Source organism: Haliaeetus leucocephalus, unplaced genomic scaffold (assembly GCF_000737465.1).
Source record: "Haliaeetus leucocephalus isolate CR32 unplaced genomic scaffold, Haliaeetus_leucocephalus-4.0 Scaffold243, whole genome shotgun sequence".
NCBI classification, from domain to species: domain Eukaryota; kingdom Metazoa; phylum Chordata; class Aves; order Accipitriformes; family Accipitridae; genus Haliaeetus; species Haliaeetus leucocephalus.
In genome coordinates, this window is record NW_010972679.1 from 213,362 (window position 1) to 239,883 (window position 26,522).

General features: G+C 35.9%; 1 protein-coding gene across 1 annotated transcript in view; it reads right to left on the minus strand.

Moving 5' to 3' along the window:
• The window catches only part of NCAM2 (neural cell adhesion molecule 2), a 160,612-nt gene extending 135,039 nt beyond the window's left edge, over positions 1 to 25,573 (minus strand). Inside the window, exons 1-7 of the mRNA XM_010568451.1 lie at positions 25,531 to 25,573; positions 24,265 to 24,339; positions 23,254 to 23,460; positions 20,740 to 20,883; positions 12,138 to 12,275; positions 5,705 to 5,822; positions 332 to 492 (exon numbers count right to left, since the gene is read on the minus strand). Coding sequence (XP_010566753.1) covers positions 332 to 492; positions 5,705 to 5,822; positions 12,138 to 12,275; positions 20,740 to 20,883; positions 23,254 to 23,460; positions 24,265 to 24,339; positions 25,531 to 25,573 — 886 coding nt within the window. The remainder of the gene's footprint in view (positions 1 to 331; positions 493 to 5,704; positions 5,823 to 12,137; positions 12,276 to 20,739; positions 20,884 to 23,253; positions 23,461 to 24,264; positions 24,340 to 25,530) is intronic.
• Between the last annotated feature and the right edge of the window lie 949 nt (positions 25,574 to 26,522).

Here is a 26,522-nt window from a genome sequence, read left to right on the forward strand (position 1 = left end):
TGCCCTCTTTCTCCTTTTGGTTTTCTTGCAAGCAACCAACTTTTAAAGGAAAACTAGAGTGAATTAAGAATTTAACACTCCATTGTACTGCATCTGAATAGCAGAAAAGCAAATGCCAGATAGCTTTTTTTCAAAATTAAATTCAGGTGTAAAGGTTAAAGTAGCCAACAGGGAAGAAAAAGCTGTAAAATTATACAGAGAGTGGTTTGCTGAATCAGTAGACACCTTGCAGTGTTGGAACAGTATTCCACTGAAAATTGTGAATTATGACCTCATTTCCCTACTGTTTACATTTAAAATGGAAGGATGGAACACACTATGCAGTACTTACCAAAAACTTGAAGGTATGTCTGTTTTTTATCATTTCCTGCTTTGTTTTTAGCATTACAGGTATAAGTACCTGCATCAATATTTTTTATATCACTTATTGTTAGTTCTGTATTGCTTCCTCTCAGCATATATTTTTCATTTTCTTCAATAAGTTTACCGTTCCTAAAAAAATAAGAATGATGTATAAATCAACCAGTAGGTTCCAAACTCTGAAACAATGTGCTAGGGAAGCATCACTATCTTGAAAATAATCTTTGAGGGAAGAGACTGCTATTATGCTAGCCTCAAAAATGCATTGACTCACTTGGCATAAATCGGCAGTGTGTATAGAAGGGAGTTGATTTTACCATGACAAAAATTGTTCTGCAGGATCAGAGTGTTTTTTTCATAAGAATATGCACATTCTAGACACAAGGAAAGCATTTTGAATTGCATTTTGATGTTCCAGACCCCAGCTTCACAATTTTATTGTCAGGTTCTAAAAGATATATATATTAAAAATGCTACAATATCTATATTCTTAAATGTTCAATATTGACTCAAAGTTAGAAAAATGCTTGTGAATAGAACTCTAACATACGGCTTACACTCAGGGAAGGATAGAAGGAAATCAGTTAGACAAATACATGTATGTGAGAAACATTTAAAAGAATATTTTCTAAGTGTAACTGTTGCAGTTCACATTAATAACAATGCACCAACTTAAATGTTTTAAACTACATACATGTAGAGCCCATTGGCACATAAAGAACCCTTCCAAATTCTTTCCTCTCAGTTGTGGTTGGCTAGCCACAACTTAGTAAGCAGGCATGTCTCCAGATGTTAGAATGAGTTCTGACCAAATGGTACAGAAATAATAAAACCTGTGAACAACTCTGAGGGCTGATCAAGGCTTGACCGGTCTATTTGAGCACCTTGGCATACACACAGTTATCAAAACAGCTTCTTTTGCAAGAGTGCAATTTTAACTTTTTTTTTTTTTTACTTCTCATTCTGCCTACTTTGCTCTAGGCTTCTTTTGATTTTATTTCTATTGAATCATCAACAGCCCCTTCTCATAAGCATGTACATAAAAATTGCCTGATTTTCATAAGCATTGATAATCCTGCTGACAATGCCAACTTCTTGAAAACAATTTGTAAAATGAAACCAATATGCATTACTGAAATATTCTATTATATTCTGTTCAATATGCCTAGTTTAGAACACCTAGTTTTATTTCAAGATTTAAGCAACAACAATTTTCACTTTCTTCTCACGTAATGCTGATAACTACATATATTTCATATTTTCTAAAATAATACTTTCCCTAAAAGTGAGAATACTTCTTTCTTGGGAGCATAAATATCTGTTAATAGGTTTCCCCTGGCACCTATATAGCTTGCATTTTAGTAATATTTTTGTAAATAACTCTAGTCAACTTAGCTGTCCACTGCAAGATATTATTGTGATACTTGTTCATCTCCTTTCCAAAGCAAATCATAGAAATCGTTTTGCAGAACAGAAAAGGTCTAATTTTCCACATAGGTGGTTTCACAAAAACAAACAAACAAACAAACAAACAAACAAACCAAAACCAAAAAACCACCAACCCTAGTGATTTCTGTTAAGAAATAAAAGTCTATATTCAAGGTCAGAAGTAGTTTCCAAATGCCCATTATCACAAACATCACCTATATCTATGACAATTTCTAAGCAGAAATGAGATTATGAGCATTTCTCTGGACCCTCTAGCAAACAGAAGAAATTCAGATTAATGCTGATATTGGAGAACAGGAAAACATGAATAACACATTAAAACCAGATTATTTCTCTTGTCAGATAATTCTAAATCCTGTCAGTAAAGATAAGGGGATTGATCCAGCTAAACTTTAATAGTGTAAATTATCTCCACACATGTAAACAATCATCATGTTTTCAGTAGGACTATTCACATGAGTAAAGATTTCCAGTTCATAACCTGTACATTTGGAACTTTATCTTTCATTCCTGGCTAATTTAATTCTATTAGCATATTGCTTCTCTGAAGGTTATGCTTTACACTAATGTAATATCAGCTTCAATAGAGATATCAGTTAAGTGGTGAAAGAATTAGATTCTCTCAGTCCATGAAATATCAACAAAGTACATATGCACATTAAATAGAGCAGCAACTAAACCTTGTTAACCTTTCTTCTTGACTAGGTATTTCAAACTAATTTGTAAGAGAACTAAAGCATTTTTTGGAGAAAGATTGACACATTAGTTCAGATGCCTCCATTTTACATTGATAAAATCTCAAACATTGTCAGCACCTGGAAATGAAAAAGGGACAACGTAAATAGTTAAAGCTATTACCACATTAGCTTCTGTCTTAAAGAGTTTAAAGCTTGAAACTACTATTTTGTCCAGCATCTTGCTTACAGTCAACACAGAGGGATATAAAAACCACCTTAATTCTACTGTCATTTGATTTTAAAAATACAGCCATTTTTCATGCCCTAGCTGAAGTTGACCTGTTAAATCAGTTCATTGCAATCCGAGAAGGAAACAAGAAAAAAGAAAATCAAGAGAATTTCTTTTTTAATTGACTAAAATATCAGTGGATTGTAAGGAAGGTAAGACTACACAATGATAGATCCAAATTATGCAGGCCTTGCTAAAGAAACTTCAATAGAGTGAATGAGAGAATAATTGGTGTCAGAGCCCATTTTAAAAGTCAACAAAGACACAAGAACATTATTCTCTGTTATAATAGTTTGCATCTCACTAGCCTTTTTTCCTTAGCATAGCTATGTATTCAGAAAACAGACTTCCATTCAGTCACTTTATTACACATACCCATTTTACAAATGCTTAACCTGAGGCAAATTAAATAAAATAGCTGAACTCACAGGGATAAACAGTACAGTTGGGAATAAAACTGAACACGAATCCCATAACTTGCTGTAACCAAAGGTTGTAACCCTTCCAAAATCAGCATTAACACTTAATCAAATTCAGGATGTAATTCCACTTGTTTATTGAAAAAGAAACATATACAACTGAGGTTAATATCAACTTACATTCAATGTCAGAAAGTATGCTAAACAGGATGAAATTTGGAATATGACACCTTGGCCATTAATTCTGATAAATGGATTCAATTAGGTTCTCAATGGATGACAAGCATATTAATATTAAATAAATCAGTTTTGATAGACTTTCCTACCACTGACAATGCTTTCTAGATTTTTCTGAAAAACAAGATGGATTATGTTGATCTAGTTTTCCTATGCTCAGTCTAATTTCTAAAGAAAAAGCATCTGAAATATTCTAGAAAACTAAGATCTTTATCTTGACATATCTGCAAGAGAAGTCCAATGACAAGGAGAAAATATCAGCTGATTCTGAATCCTTTTAATTGGCTACCTATATGTGAGTAAAAAGGGACCTGAACAGTTCAGGACAGAGATTTCAGAAATTTGATGCAGTAATTTAGTACTGGAATACAATTTAGAATCAAATTTGCTTCCTCCAGAAAAAATAATTTAGCTCCTCCCATCTTTTTTCCCTGTTTGTATATCAATAATAATATCCTGTCATAGATACCAGGGGCCTTTTCTACCTACTACTTTACAACCTCTCACTGTCACCAAATAAAAAAGCAAGAATATTTTCTACTGCCAAGAATTTATAGCTTAATAAGACTAAATAAAAAGTGAATGGAAGGAGGAAAAAAAAAAATAACAACAGGGAAGGGAGGCACATAAGCCAATATTCCTCACTATGAGATAGTTCCTGAAATAAAAACAGAACAGAAGCTTCTGTAGTTAACATTCAGTATCCAGTACACAAGGCTGTGAAGCTTTTGTAAAATCGTTAGAAAAGATATTTAATGAATGGTTTAAAAAAGTCAGTTGCCTCAGGGGCTGGCAAAACAAAGGAAAATCCTTCAGTAGGCTCTAATCAGTAGACACAGAGATAAGTGTCTCTCCAAGACACTTAGCCTGTGTACGTACTGTAGTATTTATAAAATACTGACACCCCCCCCCACCTATAAACAGAGATATCCACAAACTGTGGAAATTTATGCATTATTTCTTAACAATATAAAACATTAATGTTGGTTGTCTTAACAACAAGGCCATTTAGGGTACTAGATTTCAGATAACTCTTAAGAATTTTGGCCAGATAAGACAGATATTGTAAAAAATTACTTCAAGGACATTAAATAATCAAAATATTCAACCTTAGTTTGAATTTAGTATCAGTTCTTTAATTTGGGCTCTGCATATTTTGTTTTACTTTTTCCTCCTCTTCACTAAATTTTGAATTCTACATTAAGGAATTGACTTTGCATTCTATTTATTTACATCTCCTGAGATTCAAATTGCACAAGAGAAAAATTGAAATCCATATTTGAGTTATGGCATGTTAAAATAAAGGTGTCAGTCAAAGGAAGCTAATATTTTAAATGAATCTAACATTGTTCAAAGATTCCAAAAGAGATTAAGAATTGATGGAAATCCTTTCCATGTCCATTTTTGAAAATGCAGTGACCTTTTAATTTACCTGAAATAATACAAATAGATACAAATTATTCAGGTCCAAAGCAGAAATATGCACTGGTATGAGGTGTCTGAGATACTTTATATCCCAGGACTGATGCGTATCTTTGTTAAAATTGAAAGAATATACAAAATATGGGTATTCAAATTTTTACAAATGCTCTATGGTAAGTGTTGCCAAATAACATAGCTATACTATGTTCATATCATTGATATCATCAGAAAACACACATGAACTTTAAAAGCAGTTCCATTTTCAAAACATATTACATTTTAAAAATTACATAAGATACCCTTGAATCTTATCCAATGAAACATTCTCATATGCTAGGGGTGTCTAAAACCATATCTCCTTCTGAATCTCATTGAAATGGAGAGTTAGGGTTAGAATCTATTTTTACAGATGGGGAAAATGTTATCTTTGTTATCAATATTGCTGATCTGTACTGGATATTTATGTAATGCACAACTGCATATGTTTTTACCTGATGCATTGATATGCAAAAGTTGTTGTGAGATTTTTGCTTGTATTGTTTTTGAGATATGGACTCATTGCTTCACCTTTCTTTGTTTCTGCTCAAATATGAAGAGATCATGTCAATATGGTATTTTAGTTACTTTTTACATTTATCTCGCCTACTGGTAACCTCAGTGCAATTGAATTTGTGCAAGTTCATTCACTTATTAATGCTGAATCTAGCTTTAGAAGTTAGAACAGAAATGGACAGCAAATGATCTTAAAATTCAGTAAAGAAATTAAGGTTGCACAGCTTAATGGACTGTGATAGAAAATCATGACATATTACAGCAGCATGCTCTGATGTGCAGACCTCAACTCAACTTACCTATACCAACTGATTTCAGGTGGAGGTGATCCAGTGGCTCTGCAGAACAAAGTTATTGCTTCTCCTCGATCTGCAGTGGCATTAAAGGATTTCTGTAGCAGAGTAATTGCAGGGGGAACTGAAAAATAAAACATTATGTCCTATTAATGGAAAAATAAATTCTTTTATGTGTTTCCAGGGAAATTTAAAGCACAGGATAGGGTCCTTTGCTAATTTTGGAATTTATGGTTACACTTAGGGATCAAGTTACATTATGAATCACTGTTCCTAGTATTTCTTTACTTTTCTTAAACACAAGATTTTTAATATTATCAGAACATTTATAACCTTTTTTGCACTAGAATAATTTTTTTAAAAGTCTTTTTCAGCAGTTCTTCATTTTTCTTACAGAACATTTTAAAGTGACTGAAGTTACACTTAGCATGTATAAGACACAATAGAGTTATGATGGGCGGTAATTTAACTATCATCTCAAATGAAAATGTATCTCTAGTCTTTTTTTCTCTTTCATTCAATTATAAAGCTGACATACAACGATGTATTAACATCAGACAGTGCTTTTAAAACCGGTGCAGTATGTAGTAGCCTTGATTATGTATATTTAATTCTTTTTACTTAAGTAAGTCCTGCATATTTCCTCAGCAGGAGTATCACCAGCTTCAAAAGGTGAAATGTGACAGAACCCAAGGGATACAATCTATTCTTGGAAATTTTATTTCCAAAAATTGTAATTTGTTCTGAGAGTGACAACTTTTGTCTACTCTTGATGGGATGAAGTTATTACTAAAATTGTAACAGTTTGCAGAGAACTCTACCCAACAGAAAAAATAGCAATAATATTTAAGACAGAACAACTCACAGGCTGATATTTAACATCTTTGTTCATATGGTAATTTTAAGACAGTTGTCCTAAATCTGTTTCCATTAACTATCAAGAAAATAAACAAACGAAAACAATCCCAGCGGATTGGAAGGAAGAGGATATGTGAAAAAGAAGGAATGTCAGAGAAAGCGAGAGAAAAGGTAAAAGAAGATTAGAGCTTCATAAAATATAGGTCTCTGCTAGCAAGAGTGTCCTGTCACCAGTGTGACTCAGTTATCCTTTTTAGCTTGAACATACACTAAAGAAAAGAAGGAGAAACAGGCAATCCCAACGAATTTGCTTTTGGCTTCCCATTGCACTTCCACAGGTTTTTCTCACAACTGTTGAGAATCAACTTCTGTTGCTTTGCACCAAATATTTTAGCTTTAATATTCTACTTCAGAAGCCTTTCCAGCTTCTAAACCTTAAATATATCAAATTATTAAAAAATAATGTACCAGAATTATCAGTGATCAGTAAGTAAATGTTGTTATGTATTTTTCACACTTTTTTATGGTGTGCTGAAATCTGTGTTTCACAGGTCACTTCTTTCCTATCTGAAATTCCATGGGCCATTACTCAGCATACAAAACCCTCCTGTTGTGCAACAGCAATTTATCCATCTTCCATAAAAAAAGTAACTTAGAAAGTGTTTAATACATTTTAGCCATTTTTCAGTGCATTCTAATGTCTAGACCTGAAAATATACTCAGTAACATGAAAGGATGAAGCAATTCTTTGCCAGAAGTAGCAGGTTCTTCACTGCTGACAACTAAGAACTACAGGACTATGACTCAGTTCAGCACTAGTGCTTCAGTCTTCCAAGAAACACTCCAATGACAATGAAATGAAATACTATTTTTTCTTTTCAAAAGTAAAATTTTATTTTTCTCATCATTCTTTCCGGCAACAGATCTGTTTATCTTTGGTTCTGTTCCCATATGTACATAGGATGAAACTAAAGTATGTATCTAAGAGGAAAAGCCAAATGATGCTATAATGGCAAGTCTCTCACATTTCACACTTAAGCAAAGTGGTAAAATCCAGTCACATTTAAGTGGAAACAATTCTTTTTCATTTATGTCAGTGAGATCAGGATGTGTATCCCATTTATGGACCTTCCCACACAGAAAAGAAAACTTAAAGAAATAAATCTAATAAGCCCATTAGAAGAAGAGAGAGAGAGAGAGAGAGAGAAAATAACAAAAAAAAGAAGTTTTGTTTTCAGGAGGAAGACTTGAATTCTTTTGATCTATCTCATGTTAACCTTTTTTTTTTTTTTTTTTTACAAAACCCCTGACATTTAGACATAACTGTAAATATGGGTAGAGAAGAAATGCTATAAAATTTCCAGTGTTGAAAGTAGAAAAAGATACCTAAACATTAGATTTCAAAGAGATATTCGAGGTCAAATGTATATCAATTTATTACCTATTATAAACCCCCAAAGATTTCTGTACACTATAAACTACATTTTATATATCAAACTTTGTTCCAAGATCTTAACAATTTTTAAGTAAATTTGCATTCTGTTCATATGTAATCTTTAAAACATTAAAAAAAAAAACAAACCAAAAAAACCCACTATAGTGAACATCCAGCTAAAACTAAAGAGGTTTTCTAACATATATTTACTTACATTGCTTTCACACTTTTTTATGTTAAGTCTACATATCACTTCTTTCCTACCTGAAATTGCCCAGGCTACAGGTTGGATATGGAAATATCATGTCCCCAGAACACCAAACCTCTATATTCATGGGCCAATAACCTAGGCAAACAAATTTTAACGCTTCCTCTGCAAATTTATTGTTTTCTTCTTTTCCATAAGTTAGTAGAGAGAGGATCTGTGTTGCATTTCCAGGCCTTCACCATCAAACTCCTCAGCAGAGAGTCCCTGTCTTGCAACACTAACCAGAACACTGAATATCACTTTCAAAATAGTTTCTTTTACAGCTTTCAGTTTTTAAAACTATGTGCATGTGGCTTGAGTCATAACTGCTGCTATCATCAGCTAGTTTGGACACTGGGTATAGAAGAGAACATACTCTACTATGGTCTGATGGAAATGCTATCGATGTCATCCCTACTTTCTGTTATTTACACCTCTCCCTGATGTGAATTAGCCAATGTTATGTCAACCAGCTTAGCATCCAGATGGAGTAGAGAATGGAAGAAATATTTAAGACACACACCATTGTCTTCTCTAATCCCTTATCTTCAAAATGAAGTACATCTCTACAACATTATCTTTATGTGTATTTATACTGTGCACTTATAGCCCAGTATTTTCCCCCAAATTCTAGACTATATTCATATCATGATTACCAAACAAGAATTTTCCTTTTTATTGTAAAGAATTTATAAGAAATTGATTCTATTTATGACTCCACTAATTTAAAAAAAAAAAAAAAAAGATACTTTGCTTAAAGTCACCTAATTTCAGCTTCTTAGGAAGTCATTGTTACTAAGGAAAATAATAACATTCCATCTAGGTATCTAAGTTTAAAAGTTCAATTCATTTCCACTTAGTCAACATCACCTGCACATGCTGCTTCATCAACTGTGAAACTTTCTTCTATTTACTTAGGTACCTAAATATGGGTACAACTATCTAACTTCAGGCAAAGAAATAATGAACTTTTGCAACATGCTCTTAAATAATTTGGAGATTGGCTTTTAATCACTTTATTTTGGTGGTTGCAAGGTCTAATCTTTCACTTTATAGTAATACTTCTAGTGGTGATTCATTTTTCTTGCCTCCACACACCACAAGAAACCATTCTACAGGCAAGTATCATCCACATGGGCAGAGATGACTCATTTATGACCAAAACAGCCCAAGAGGGAACTTACCTCTTGTTCTTAAATTTAAGAATCATAGGTTTAGTCCTAGGTTTAATTTTCTCCTTTTCTTGAGAGGATTTGGCCCCATATCATGTACCTCTGAGAGACTGGTCTTCATCAGTTTGCTGTAATGTTTGGGTGCTCTCAACCTCTCAAACTGTTTTTCCACTCTGTCTGTCCTCCCTTTTTAGTTGGACAGAGAGGCAAAGAAACAGTACCAAATAAAGTCCTTGTTCACAGAAGAGGTGATCTTAATTCAAATCTTCGTCCTGAATCAGACGATGTATGGATCATGGATAATACTCTGACTAGAGGGCAATGAGCAAAAGGATAGCTAATAGTTTCCTTTTTAATCAAATCTTCATCACTATTCTTGCAAAAGGGAATCCAGGATTTCACACAGTTCTACCATAGCTTACATTTTTGAGTATAGCATGTATAAGCTTTGGAACAGATGTTATTTTCAGAAATATAAGCATTATCAACTCTTGCTATACAATAAAGAAGACATTTAGAAAGCAACATACTCATATACTGTTTGCAGAAAAGAAACATCATACATGGAGAATTCTGCTATTCTCAAAATACATCAGCAAAGCTACAACAATTTCAGCCCCTATATTCCTCCTGGAAATGTATTTCCACTATAAACCCTAAAAACATATGTAAAAGCAAGCAGTAATATTATTGAATTAATTATTAATGTCATAATTGTCTATATTCGTGTCTCCCTACAAACTCTCACCAAAACTTAAAAACTTTAAACTGTAAAATTATGTGTTATGTGGTGTGCCAGGTCTCATGAACTATTGCTATTTCTATGTTCTTTAGCTGCAGTTCATCCAGCTTTGGAGACTTTGTATGCTTCTTACTATGTGTATAGATCTTAGATCTTTCTGTAGATTCTGTAGGTACTATTACAATATAAGTAAATAAACAGTAAAGTTCTAAATTCACATAGTTTCTACATACAAATACTATCATGATAACTTTTTCTTTTTATACCAAGCTTTGATTATCCTCCAAAGTAAGTATTACTGCTTATTTTTTGGAAAAAGAAACATGGTGGAAATACAGCCATGTAGCATTTAGCGGCCTACAGATTGCTCTGTCTTTTCTTTTTTTTTTTTCCTTTTCTTTTCTGAATCCAATTCTTTCATAGGTTTTCTTTTTCAGAGAGATCTACAATTTTTTTTTCTTTCTGATTTTTAATATTACTTTAAAAGCTATTTTGGGCCAAGTTTAATACATTCAGCTTTGTGTAGCACTTAATTGATACTACTCTACATGAGCAACCATGTCAGAATCATTCAGTTGGCAACTCCTTCTTCTCCTAACACTGTGAACTGAAGTTTAGAGGTTAGTGTTAGCATTCTTGTCTAGAGTCATAATAAACACATGAAGAACCAAATTTGTGGATATAATCCACCAATAAATGATATGAAGTCAGACCATAGTTTGCAATTTGATGTTTTAGGTTAAATACAGGTGCTCTCTCAGCTCAACTGCATATATGTATCATATAGAAGCGAAAGGTGTTCAAAATGTAGGTTCATATCCATGAACATAAATAGCAGCAGCAGAAAATCTCATTCAGCATTTTAAATGTTATCAGATGCGCTGTTGGAACCATACATAACCAGAAGTCAAGGTAATGCAGCACCACAATGCACAGAGAGGAAAGCAATTTGTTGGGGGGGGCTTCACAGTGCATAGGGCATGTACTGTTATATTCTATCACAATATGTAGAATAATCTCCTATTTGCTTGCCACTGTCTGTATACTATCTACAACAATCTAAAGAATTCTGCTTCAAAGATTGCTGCTTGACTATATGGATTAAATAATATCTGTGACAGAATCTGCTCTTTCTCCTGAAATTGACTGAGAATTCAACTTACATAATGACTTCTGTAAACTGGGGTTTGCCAAGAAGGACCAGTCAAGGACAAAGCATTTAAAACTCAGAACCTAATAGACATGATTGAATTAGTTTCATTCAAAAACTGACATTAAACAGAATGCATAGAAAAAAGAAAGCCCTTTATGAACTGTGTCTTTTCTGGACAATATATGAAAAGATATTTATTTTTCAACAGGTCAACCCTGACTTTAAGAGAGAGGTTGAGCTAAATACTCCACTTAATCCATTCATATTCCTTCTTAGAGGTTTATTATAAACTAATAAAATATATAATGCCACTTTTCAGTTAAGTCATTATATATTTTACTCCTCATAGAAATAAAATGTTAAAAATCTCTAAGTAATACTGTTAATCTTAATAAAATGTATCTGTGACTTTTGGGACAGTTAATAAAATGTGTTAATGCAATGAAGGTGAATATGAAAAATCAAGTGTGGTTTTTTTAACAGTAAATGACAAAACACTGAAAAATACAGGGTGAACTGAACTACTATATATTATAATGTGAAAATCAAGTCTTGCAGTGATTGTCAGTGTTCTGTGAATAATTAAAAACAATAATCCAAGCTTTACATATTTATATACACTGATACTATGAAATGCAATGGATTCTATTTACACAGTATAGTAGGTTTTTTTAAATATTAAGCAATTACATTTATAGGAAAACAATACTAAACAGACATGACAACTATATTAACCAATTTAATCAGGATTTTTTAGAAGCTGATATATTTTAAAATAGAGTATGATAATCAAGTAAAGCAAGAAGTCAATTCAACAATTTTTACTCCTTACCATTCACAATAACAATTATGTCCCGAAAGTCAATTTCTCCTCTGGCTTCCACTCTTCCTTCACATCTGTATACTCCTTCATCACTTTTATTGATGTTAAGGATTTGGAGATTATTGTTTGCTAATACTGCAAATCGATCTAGAAAGGCAAGTAAGAGATTAAGTGGTGTTAGTAAATCAAGACAACACAAGGAACACTAACTTAAATGAGTAATATTTATCTACTTTCTCTGTACAATCAGAATGCTCATTGACAAAACATTTGTCAATTTAAAAGTAAAATGTCAGATGAGAAATTTATTTTTTTCCCACTCCAAAATACATTGCCATTTCCTAAAATTCAATCTGGATTTTCCATCCATAACTTCCTATTTACTCTGAGGAGTCATCAAATCTAAGTTAAATTTATAAATTATTGCAAAATGAGTGGAATACTCATGAACACCTACACAGAATATAAAAAAGACAGAAGAGATGGAAAAAAAGACAAATTGAGCAATTTATAATAAAATAAGTAAGAAAATGCTTCTTCCCTCTCTATCTAGATTAACCAACTGTCTTTGTGCCCATTTTATGGCATTTAATAATTTCTCAGCTTGCTTGCTCTCCTTCCCTCCTCCTGTTCCTTTGCTCATTCACTATTACTCAGTCAATGATGTATCTCACCACAGTCTAACACTTCATAGAAATGGGTGCGAAGACATAATCCAAGAAACCACCCTACCTTCTGCATAGTCCAGCATAAAGTGAAATTCAATAGACTTTTTGAGTAGCTTAAGTTCATTGAAAAAAAGATTCTTAACAAATGCGCATATACTTTCCTGCACATGCAGCAGCAAAATTATAATCTGCAAGAGTAAATTGAATCTGAATTTAATTTTTCTTTCCTTTCTGTCTGAACTAGTGTATTGGGTTTACGTGGCAAGATGTTGGCAGCAGGAGGGCTGCAGGGGCAGCCTCTGTGAGGAAGGGCCAAAGGGGAGGAGGTGCTACAGGCACCAGAGCAGAGATTTCCCTGCAGCCCCAGGAGACAGCACGGTGGAGCAGATATCCACATTGCAGTCTGGGGAAGACCCCATGATGGAGCAAGTTTATCCTGAACAACTGAAGCCCATGGGAAGGACCCACGTTGGAGCTGTTATGGACTGGCCACAGCCCCCATTCCCCATCTCCCTGCAGTGCTTGGAAGGTAGAGAAGTCGGCAATAAATGAGTGAAGTTGAGCCTGGGAAAAAGGACGGGGGAGGTGTTGCTTTAATTTTGTCTTTGTGTTTCATCATCCAACTCTATTTAACTGGCAATAAATTCAACTAATTTTTGCCAATTAAAATCCGTTTTGGCTGTGCTGGTAATTGGTGAGTGATCTCCCTGTCTTTATCTCAATCCACGAGCTATTTCATCTCATTTTCTCCCCCTGTCCTGTTGAGAAGGGTAAGTAAGAGAGTGGCTGTGTGGGTACCTGAAAGCTGGCCAAGGTCAATCCACCATAACTAGTCAATATTAATGGACTCTTTTGAGAAGAATTACTTCCTGCAGTCTATCAGTGACCCTGAAGAATGATTTTAAATGGGGACCTGAACAACAACAAGCCTTTGAACAAATTAAACGGGAGATTGTTCATGCAGTAGCCCTTGGGCCAGTCTGGGCAGGACAAGGTGTTAAAATGTGCCCTACGCCACAGCCTGGGAGAATGGCCCTACCTAGAGCCTCTGGCAGAAAGCACCTGGGGAGACCCGAGGCTGAGCCCTGGGGTTTTGGAGTCAGGGATACAGAGGATCTGAAGCTCGCTACACTCCAACTGAGAAAGAGATATTGGCAGTATACGAAGGAGTTGAGAAGTGCCTCAGAAGCAGTTGGTACTGAAGCACAGCTCCTCTTAGCACCCAATTGCTGGCGCTGGGTCGCATGTTCAAAAGGAAGGTCTGCTCTATACATCATGCAACTGATGCCACATGGAGTAAGTGGGCCACACTGATTACACAACGAACTTGAATAGGAAACCCCAGTTGCCCAGGAATTTTGGCAATTATCACAGAGTGGCCAGAAGGCAAAGATTTTGGAATATCGCCAGAGGAGGAGGTGACGCATGCTAAAGAGGCCCCTCTGTATAATAAACTCAGACAATGAGAGGCAATATGCCCTATTCACTGACAGATCCTTTCGCATTGTGGGAAAGCATCAGAGGTGGAAGGCTGCTGCATGGAGTCCTATACAATGGGTCACAGAAACTGCTGAAGGAGAAGGTGAATCAAGTCAGTTTGCAGAGGTGAAAGTCATCCAGCTTGCATTAGACATTGCTGATCAAGAAACACAGCCAGTGCTCTATCTCTGCACTGGCTCATGGATGGTGGCAAATGCCCTGTGGGGGTGGTTACAGCAATGGAAGCAAAGCAACTGGCAGTGCAGAGGCAAACCCATCTGGGCTGCTGCACTGTGGCAAGATATTGCGTCCTAGCTAGAGAATCTAGTTGTAGAAGTACATCATGTAGATGTCCACATACCAAAGATTTGGGCCACTGAAGAACATCAAAACAACCAGCAGATAGATCAGTCTGCTAAGATTGAATTGGCTCAGGTGGATCTGGACTGGCAACATAAGGGTGAATTATTTATAGCTTGGTGGGTCCATGACACCTCAGGCCATCAGGGAAGATATGCAACATATAGATAGTCTCATGATCGAGGGGTGGACTTGACCATGCACACAATTACACAAGTTAGCCATGAATGTGAAACGTGCTGCAATCAAGCAAGCCAAGCAGTTAAAGCCTCTTTGGTATGGAGGACAATGGCTGAAATATAAATATGGGGAAGCCTGGTAGATTGACTATATCACACTCCCACAAACTCACCAAGGCAAGCGCCATGTGCTTACAATGGTGGAAGCAACTACCAGATGCCTGGAAACATATCCCGTGTCCCACGCCACTGCCCAGAACACTATCCTGGGCCTTGAAAAGCAAGTCTTGTGGCCATATGGCACCCCAGAAAGAATTGAGTCAGACAATGGGAATCATTTCCGAAACAACCTCATAGACACCTGGGCCAAAGAGCATAGCATGAAGTGGGTGTATCACATTCCCTATCATGCACCAGCCTCTGGGAAAATTGAATGATACAATGGACTGCTAAAGACTACACTGAGAGCAATGGGGGGTGGAACGTTCAAACATTGGGGCACATATTTAGCAAAGGCTACCTGGTTAGTTAACACTTGATCTACCAATCAAGCTGGCCCTGCCCAATCAAAACTTTTACGCACTGTAGAAGGGGATAAAGTCCCTGTAGTGCACATAAAGAATATGTTAGGGAAGACAGTCTGGGTCACTCCTGCCTCAGGCAAAGGCAAACTCATTTGTGGGATTGCTTTTGCTCAAGGACATTGGTGATGGACTCACATGTGGGAAAATAACTGAAGATTGGTGAGGAGAATTGTAAACATGCTCAAGTGACATGCAGCTGGGGTGTCAAAAAAAACCATATATATACTAATTGTTGTTTGGTCTTGTGTACTTGACAAGTAGAACATCTGTATTTAGATAACATAGGCCTGTGATAGACTCAGAGGCACCCTATCGAACAAGCTTGAGATTCCTGCCCTAAAGTGGGAAAGATCAAAGCACAGTGGAAAATTATGCCTGTGAAAATCTCTGATATACAGGTGAAAGCAGCAGGTTTGAAATCTCTCTCTCCAGCAAGGACTGAGCTCTGCGGTACCTGCATTCCCACTTGTGTGCCTCTGCCTGGGTGCTGCCTTGGAGATCTCCCGGTTAGCAAGGTAATGACAATAAATTTACTCTTTGCATTTCATCCGTGGTTTTGTGGTTGTTCCTGCATCCTGCCTACATTGGCTCACACACAGGTACTATGGAACACTGTGCTGGTTTTGGCTGGGATAGAGTTAATTTTCTTCATAGTAGCTGGTATGGGGCTACATTCTGGATTTGTGCTGGAAACAGTGTTGATAACACAGGGATGTTTTTGTTATTGCTGAGCAGTGCTTACACAGAGTCAAGGCCTTTTCTGCTTCTCACCCCACCCCACCAGTGAGGGGGCTGGGGGTGCACAAGGAGTTGGGAGGGGACATAGCTGGGACAGCTGACCCCAACTGACCAAAGGGATTTTCCATAACATATGACATCATACTCAGCATATAAAGCTGGGGGAAGAAGGAAGGGGGGAACATTCAGAGTGATGGCATTTGTCTTCCCAAGTAACCATTATGCGTGATGGAGCGCTGCTTTCCTGGATGTGACCGAACACCTGCTTGCCAATGGGAAGTGGTGAATGAATTCCTTGGTTTGCTTTGCTTGCACGCAGGGCTTTTGCTTTACTTATTAAATTGTCTTTATCTCGACCCACAAGTTTTCTCACTTTTACTCTTCCGATTCTCTCCCCAAACCCAACGCAGGGTGAGTGAGTGAGCAGCTGGGTGGTGCTTAGTTGCCAACTGGGGTTAAACTATGACAAACACTCAGGAGGTTCAAAGCAGTAGAATAAACTAGTAATACAACATAATACTTAGAGATGGTGTGCACACAGATAAAGTTCATTGTACCATAGATATTCTAATAAAAATTGTGTCCTATCCTAAACAGATTATATTTGGAGGATGTGGACAGTGACTGGGCATTACAGTCCTCCAGATCATCACTCTATTTTCTGGAGTCAGCTCACTCAACTTCAAATGCCTAATTCAGAAGAACAGTCATGCCACCTTCAGTCAAATCAGTGATATGGATGGCAAGAGGGATCGCTTATGTCTTTTCAGTGCCTTATAATTAGAGCTTGAGCAATTTTTGGCTTATGGTTTCCAAATTTTCATATGTTCTAGGCTATGTACCAGACTATGACCCACAATGTCTAAAAAAAGGTTAGGCACAGCTGTTCTGTCTAAGACTAGGACATGACTAAAGACCTGTTGAAGAAAAAAAATCAAAACTTTAGGCAAAAGCTGAAGACCAAGACTTCTATTAAATATGTCCCTCATAAAACTAAACCAGTCATTCTCTATGGGGGGACTGTAATTTTTTCTTCTAGACCAAATGTAAACACAGCATGTTAACCACCTTAAAGCTAACACTCACCTTTGCACATCAGTTTACACAAATACATTTAAATGGTCTACATTAGGTCTATAGAACAACGGCACCACATTTTCCACTACTGTAATTAGAGCTGTGCAAACTACTGACTTGAAGTGGGAAAGCTAGCTCTCAGGAACTATGCTACACTGAGGAAGCAGCAGAACTGGATTGCCGCAGCCTACCCAATGTGATCTAGAGGGTTAGTCTGGCTCATTTGAAGTCTGTCTTATCTAATCTTTCAGAATAAGAGGGAATGCTTTTTTATGGACCACATCAATCATAAGATAACATGCAGTTCCCTAGAATTGTAACTAGATGGATTTTCAAAAAGTAAATTCTAAGTTTTCCAGAGCCTTTTATCTCATATAAATTGTGGTCTTGAAGAGAATAAATTTACAAACTAAAAATAACTACAAGGGAAAAAAAACCCTAATAGAATTGCATACTTGAGAATATAAAACAATAAAATATACCAAAGCATACAGAAAACATGAGGGATGCACCAGTCCCCAATACTTTCTATCCAGTTGTATACAAGATACATTTTTCAACATGCATTATAGTTACATACTACTCCTATACTATGTTTATAGAAAATTGTTAATCTGATAGTGGAATTCTGACATACCTTAATGATTTGAGCAGTGACAGAATAAAACATGCATATTTATACAGACAATGGGTAATATATATGTAGCATATTTGTATTAAAAGGGGCAGCTAACCTTCTTCTGAAGTCAACTCCAAACATAAACTAATATACAAATGTCTGTACATAAAATTTCTATATTTGCTTTAAGCAATGTGGAATGAGTCGTATGTAATGTCCTTTGAAGCCCCAGAATTGTGCAAAAACAGAGCGAGTCACTTACAACTCCAGATAAGAACTGATCAGTGAAAACAATCCCATTCACTTTTATAGCTAGTAAAATGTCCCTGACTCCCATACAATGGAATTATGAGTCACGACAATTCAGCTTTTGATAACAATAGAGAAAAGATCAGAACATTCCCAGAAAATGATGCTTTATATATTGCCCTATTAAATCTTAACATAAGACCAGACAGACTTTTGGAGGTCATTATTCACCTAGGTTTGTTTTGTTTGTTTTTTATTTTGCCAAAGAATGAAGGACAGCCACTCCCACAGTTTTTTCTTACATCTTTGTTTGTAGAACTCAAAAGAGAATATAAATCCTAGGATGATCTAGCAATGGAGCACATAAGGTTTTGGGAACATACAGAAACTAATTCAGAATGGTGAGAGGCTATTTCACCTATAGCTATTTCAGCTATGGACTTACTACACAGGAAAAAATTTTAAATATTCACTTCTGATTTTGTGCACAGGCCTTCTGGGAGAAGAAATCAGCTTTCTGTTCAAATGGAACATACAAATATACATACTAGTAAGTGTCAAGAATTTCCAAAACTGAAATAGTCAAAAGCCTGTACTGCAAAAATCCTGCTAGTTGTAACACATACAACAGAAGAATGGTCAAGAATATAACAGAAAAGCCATGAAATTAAAGCAATGACATTATCTTATTTCTTCCTATTATGCCAATGCTAGAATGCTTAAAATAGAAGCTGCTTTCTCATGCCCCCCAAATAAACTGCAATATACAATTCAGTTTGGATAGGAAATTATTCAGTAATTTAGCTTACTATGAACTAGAACCCAACAAGAATAGATACTTCTTTTTTTAATAGGTACCATTTAAAATATGACAGAAGAATTTGATGTTATCTAATTTTAAATTATGCAAATAGGTTACAGGTACTGATCGTTCATTGGAGATTTTGAAGCTGGAAATGTAACATGAAATTAAGTCTTTTGATTTCTCAAGGCATGAAAAAAATTTCTTAATTGCAAGACTTTGGGTATACTCTTTTTCCACCTGCATTATAAAGCCATATATACATAGCCAAAACTCACCATGTTCACAATGTCTTATTTTTACATGATTTAAAACGTTGCTTCCTCCCATGCGTGACTGCAGTCTTATTTGGATACTACTGTAGATCAGAACATAAGGAAGGTATTCTGCTATTTAAATTAAAACTTGTTTCTATCATTGTACTTTTTCACATTGTAAGCATTATGAGACAAGTTCATGCATTGAAATTCAAAACCTCAGAATTTTCAAAATGTATGATTTTGAAAAAGAAAGGAATAGTTGCTTTATTTCCTTTGCTAATCCTACAGCATCCAGATTGATTAGAAAAGCAAATAAAATGGCAATAATAAAAAATTTTGAGAGAGATCTTTGAGGCAGTTTTACTTCATCAAGCTGAGCTGCATCCTTGAAAAAGACTTTTTGCTACATTGCCAAATCTTGTTTTGTTTTCAGAGTTCTTATTTTTCAAAATCCTCTCTGTCTCACCTACATTCACTGTTTAATGATATATATTAAAATTTCAACCCATTTTTTCTAAGGGTAGAAGTTTGCTATTTCTTCTTAGTCCTTGTGTCTAGATGACAGAAGGGATAGGATATACTAAATAAGAAAGGAGTTTAATCAAAACTTTCTTTCATAAGGGAGAGGAGTCTGCCAGAGTCCGGAAACATCAAACAAGCTTCCCCCCCCCGGCCCCCAGCAATTGCTCCACATTTGTTTATGTGATTGCATAAGAGACCAAATATAACTTTTCATTTTCATTTTGAAATAAAAATATTTAATTTCTAATGAACCAGAATTTTAAGCGCATACACTACAACCTTGAGTTTTAGTACATGCAGAGATAAAAACTGATGACAAGCTGGATAAGCTGGTTCACCAGCAATGGTAGTTCCATTTCCAGAAAATGTGGAAGGTCCTGTTTTCCACAAAGGCAAAGAAGACTACTGAGACAGCAATGAAAAAATGGTTCACAGTTTTTGACAGGGTAAACCAAATAAATTCTATATGCCTAATTAATTGTCTTTCTACAGGCTTAGAACTTGCATTTGGGGAAGGTGAGATTCATCTTCACATAACTTTATCAGCCTAGCTGTTAGGAAATCTAGCCTAAGCAAATCACCTATATCCCCAGTTGTTTGTAACTCAAAAGATAACTTACAGTCATACAAGTAAACTCTCACAGAAGTGCAAAAAGCCTATCCACCCAGGATTCTCTGAGCTACTGTGCAAGTATACCACAGTCAATTCAGTGTTTGGTCAGTGTCACAGCTTTGTGCGGACAGTGAAGTTTACCTCTGTGTGTTTTAAAAGTGTGTTTAACTCCTACATACAAGGCAGCCCAGGAAGAGCTCCTGCGAAGGAGCTCCCAGCAATCTTTTGGTCATTTGGACCCTCATGTTACATCTAGCCAAAATTCCCAACTGGAAAAAATGACACATGAAGGAAACCATTGCATACGGGTTCTCTATAGACCACAAAACCTCGTTAAATTCTACTTAAGCTGATGGATTAATCAAAATCAATCCTCCACTGTAATGTCATTAGCCTTCTTTTGCAATACTATTTTAAAATTAGTTAGAATGTATAACTTAAAGAGTTACCAAAATACTAACTGTCAGCAATAGTTGTGACTTCCTCATTCCGATACAACCAGCTGACAATGGGAGCAGGTGAACTAGTAACACGGCAAACAACTTCTGCATCTTCTCCCTGCCTGAACTCTTGTGGAGATACTATGTCTCGGAAAGTGAGCTTTTCTGAAAAGGAAGAAAACAGAATATAGTAAGTGTCTTCCAATTCACTTAGCATTAAAATTATATGTGACACCAAATCAGATAAAGATGATTATTAAGCCTTCTCATTGTGAAAATACAGAATTATTTCCATAATAATTTTTCCCAGATAAAACTCGAATGGTCCTGGACACATGACTTCTACTCTGTCTGTGGAAATAATTTTACAATCATTTTGCATTATGAAAATCTTTCTTTTATTTATATAAACTGAGCATGTTTTATAAGTATATTTTTCATTGTTTTCGATGTTCTAGAGCCCAGTTTTGAAACTCTAGGTGTTTAGAGGCTTATATATTCATGTTAATAGTCTATTTACTCTCTTGTGTGTTTTATTCCTCATGTTGTTATTATTGCATTAAAACCTCATGATTTTATTTCATCAAAACTTCCATCAAAACCACCAATTTTATTTGGAAATGTCTTATTAAAAAGGTGGAACTTTAGCCTCACTGACTGTGAAAAAAACATCAGCTGAGCAAAACACAAAATCTTAAAAGTGAGTGGGAAACTATGTGGGAAAAATTAAATAATATTAAGTCATAAGAAATTGTAGCATTTTTTTGAGGAAATAACAAAATCTTTTTAGACCTGATGAGGCTTTTATTTTTTCCAACCCAAATAACCAAACTTGATATTTAATTTTGTTAATGGGTTCAGTAAGTTCAGTATTATTAGAATTTAGTGTTTTAAGTCCAAGACATCATTAATCAATGATCTCATACAAGTTCTAATGCAGAAACCAATTGCCTGACAAAAAATTCTGGAAGAATTTCTTGCACACAGAAAAACAAACCTATCTAGGTTCTCTAGGATCAAAGACTGCTAATCACATTTCAGAGGATACTTTGGAGAACATACGTCAGAGATGCAACTCTACCTCCAACTTTTTGTATTGATACAAGTGCAGACTCAAATAATCCACATAGTTCCCACAGCAAAGGGACCACACTTATGTTATATACATCTCTAATATACTTTTACAAAATACTTGTATAAAATGTTTGAAGTATTTGACCATATGTAAGTCAGAAAAAAAAATTTTACAGACATCAGTGAGTGCTGAACCAGACCCTAGGAGTACAGTGCATCATGCTTTTTCCTTACAATACATCACAAATACCAATAATGAAACTTTTATATGTCAGTTCCCATAAACCTTCACATTTCTTGTGTAGATCTTTGGGTTTACCTAACGTCAGAATTATTAAAATTACCACATGGAAGCACTTCAGAAGGTTTCGATTTTGCTCAGCAGTCTGCTAATGGAGTGACTGGCAGTTTTAAGCATACAAATGAATTCCACAAAACTTGAAATCCTTTGAACTGCCAGCTTTCAAGCCATCATGTAATCTCTTGTAACTGCGATCACCATTTTAATTGTTGTTTTATCAATAGATATTTTTTAAATTGTATGTCTTTTGTTATCTGAGTTGTCTGTACCTTTCAGAAGCAGTGCTTTATGATTCTACTCTGTATTTTCAGTCTCATTGCAGTTCCTCAGTACTCAGACCATCCACAACAAATTTTTTAATGAATATTAAAAAACTATTCTCCAATGAAATTAGAGAATAACTCAGCTGAAAGGCTGCTAGCATGTGTCCCACCCTTTCAATAAAGACCTTGCTTTGTACCTTCACTGTGTACTTGTTTAATATAGTGCTTGTAGACATTTTTGATTGATCTAAAAGAGTACAGTACAATGTAAAGTTATTGTAAAAAGTTATTGTTATTAAAGTTATATGTAAAAAAAACCACCCAACCTCTCAGAGAATCTTTTACCACAATAGAATGTATTTACTTTTCAAATATACTCCTCAATTAGTTGTTTGCAATTGAAATGAATTTTGGTTGCTTATCACATTAAGCTTCAATGCTTTATGACAAAATTCCATTGTAAGGCCAAGAATAGGAAAAGACTGACATAAAAATAACTAATTCAGTCTAAAATCCACTTTTTTTAATGACATATATTACACTTCCTGGACTTTTATTTATGCACATATTTGTAATAGGTTGTAGATGTATTTGTAAAAGAATTAGGCTGACATAACTTTTTTTCATATTTCCTCTTTTCCATAAGGGGCATACAGTGCACCCTCATAAGATGGCATTCTAATATACAAAGGAAAAGTGATCTACAATATTACAAAGTGGCCATGCATTTCATTTAAGTCTTCGCCATAATATCTATTAACTAAAGTCCAGGAGATGCAATTATTTGGAAGATAAAATTCAGAGCCTAGGAAGATATTTTGATAGGCTTTACTTTCTCAATAGCAGTGGGCTTTAAAACATAGTCTTTCATTTATTAATTGATAATATTTTACTTACGATAAATTTCTAAAACAACTGTAGCTTCTTGAGTTTGTCCTTTAGTATCGGTTGCTTGACACCGATATATACCAGCATCTTCTATATCTGCATTATAAATGGTTAGACGTGATCGAACACCTTCTTTCTGAACAACCACTCTTTGACTAGAAACAATCTTCTCTCCTTGTGGATTGTACCAATCTATGTTGTCAGGCTCACCAATGGCTACAAACAAAACCAAAAACCAATTCAATGTTAGAAGTTCAGGTAGACATTATGCAACATATATGCCTACCCAGTGCACAATGTCTATGCAATGTCAGAGAATTGCTAAATTATGAGAGTTGTGAGAAAGTCTGTAGAAAGACAAGCAAGGCAAAACTACAGGCAGATGTTATCCTGGCTCAACAATCATACTAGTAGCTCAAGGGTTCAAGAGGGAAAAAAATAAACACAGAAAGGTATAAAGTCTTAAAGGAAAGAAACAGGCTGTTCAGCAGCCACTGGATCAACAGGTCAAGTCATCAGTCAGTTGTGTTATCAGTATAGTCAGGCCATGTGTCATTGTCAACGGAAGATGGCAACTCAGCAACATCAAGAATCCACATCGGGTAGCTGCAAATGCAAACTCTTCTCCTCCTGACTTGTATCTGCTTCACTAGAAAAGACTCTTTGGATGTCTCATTGGGTTGGAGAGGATACTAAATCTTAGCTTAGTATCTTATTTAACTCCTTAGTTTAGAATATAGTGAAAATATTTTAACTAAAGAAGCATCCTAACAGATATAAACTACCTGATATAGACAATTCAAACTGATTGATTCAGAGCCTGAAATGACTAGTTCCTAGACTGGAAATGTGAAGCCAGTGAAAATCTACTATTTATTGCAATTCTCACAAGTCAATGTGAATATACAAAAAATATGCTAATTTAAGTTAATCTTGTGATCAATTAATTCAGTTTCAAATTATGTAGAAGGTTCAAAATGTAACAAAAAATACATAGCTATAAGTAAAATGAATACATACCTGTGCATGTGAAGAACTTGGATTCACCCACACTGAGCTCAACTTTGCTAAGTGAAATTGTAACTTGAAGTAGAGCTGAAAAATATAAAGAAGGTTGTGAATGCATTTTGGCATTTATCAGTTTAAGTTTTATATTTTCAGGTTTTGTATTTTCTTATCTTATACTATAGAACCTCTTGAACAAATCTGAAAAGTTTCAGCTAAGCACTGTATCTTTTGAACTGGAGTATATATAGAGGTGGAAAAAACAATAAAAATAAAGGGAAGATGTTACACAAAGGATAACAGCCTCATATGCTAAAACTGAGGACAAAATTAAAGGAAGAAAGAAAAAGGCATAAAAATACACATGAACATAAAACCAAAAACTCAATGAGAATAAGGTGACTGGGAATACTCAGCATAGACTGACCAAGGCTAAATCATGCCTGACCAACCCCACTGCCTTCTAGGATAAAATGATTAGTTTTGTGGATAAGGGAAGAACAGTGGGTGGCAATTACCTTGACTTTACCAAGGTTCTTGACACTGCCTCCCACGATATTCTCGTATTCAAGTGTATTTGGTGTAAATAGCAAGGTTTTGGTAGCAGGGGATGGTTGCAGGGGTGACTTCTGTGGGAGGGAGGTGGGGGTGGCACTGTGATGGACACAGGCAGTTCTAGCTGTCTCTACAATGGACCCACTGCAGGACGCAGCTAAGACAGTTGGAGGAGTTTGTGGCACATCTTAGAACACCATGACAGAGGAAAAAGAAGGCCAGAGCAATAGGAGGTGCTCCATGGCACAGTTGGTAACACCCCTGAAGGGACTGTGGCCCATGCATAAGCCCCTGCTAGAGCAACTATACCCCCAAGAGGATTGTGGCCTGTGGATAACTGACAATAGAACAGAGGAAATGAGTTACTCAGAAGGAGCAATTGAAGAAAAGAGTGAGAAAGAAGGAATGGCAGAAAGAAACCCCTATGTTCTCACCCCAACCTCCTGCATGACCCATCACCTCACTGAAAGGACTGAGCATAACCTTCATTGATGGTGACAAAAAGTGGAGTGGAGACTAGGAACGGGGAAGGAGAGGTGTCTGGATCCTGGGAATGGGGAAGAAAGGTGTTTTCCCTAAGTGTTTAAGTACTTGTTTTCTTTGTTTCCCACTACTTAAATCAGTAATTAAATGTTTATATTAATGGTTGATAAATAAAGTTAAATTCCCCAGCTAGAATCTGTTTTGCCCACAACAGTAATTTGCCAGTGATTTTCCTCTCTTTACCTTGACCCATGAGTTTTCTCACTCCCAGTCTTCCTATTTTCATCCCTGTCTTGCTGGGGGTTGAGGCAAATGAGCAAGTGGCTGTGTGGGTGCTTGGCCCAACCCACCACATCAAGTTAGGGTGTTACAGTTTGGATGAGTGGACAGCTAGGCTGATAAAAAACCTGTTGGATGGTTAGGCTTAGAAAGCAATGGCTAATGGGTCATACTCTACCTGGAGACCAGTAACAAGTGGGGTACTGTAGGATTCTGTCCTGGGATCCGTCCTATTTAATACCTTTATGAATGACATGAAGGAGGTCATTGACCTAAAGACACTGGAAGAATTTATCAACACAAACACCGTAATAGTCAATGACGATACATGCTAAATTCTGCACCTGGGGGGGAATAACCTGTTGGGAGTCATACAACCAGTGAGAAGAGGCTGGGGGGAGCTAAGCTTGTTCAATCTGCAGAAGAGAGAGCTGCAGCGGAACCTAACAGCCAGCCATCCACACCTATGGGGAATTCATCAAGAAGATGGAGCCAGGCTCTTCACAGTGGTATATGGCAGACAGACAAAAGACAAGTTGGAACAAGAGAGGTTCAGGTTAAGCATAAGGAAAAACTTTTTCATGATGCAGACAGCCAGACAGTAGAGCAGATTGCCCAGAAAGATTATTCAGTCTTGGTTATTTCAGTTTTCAAAAGCTCACTGGATAAAGCCTTGAACAATCTGGCCTATCTTTGTAACTGACCCTGCTTTGAGCAGGAGGTTGGACTAGAGACCTTCATAAGTCCCTTCCACTTTGAACTATCTTATTGTCCCACGACCCCATGAATAACCTACCCAACACAGCCAGTATTATTGATGAAGGGCTTATTTTTGCAAAATAACTATGTACTCTTCAATAATCACAATTCCAGCATTATCATCATCCTGAGTAGCTGCAGCTCTTTAATATCCATTACCTTACAAGATTGGACAATAACAAGGATGAAGTCAGTCA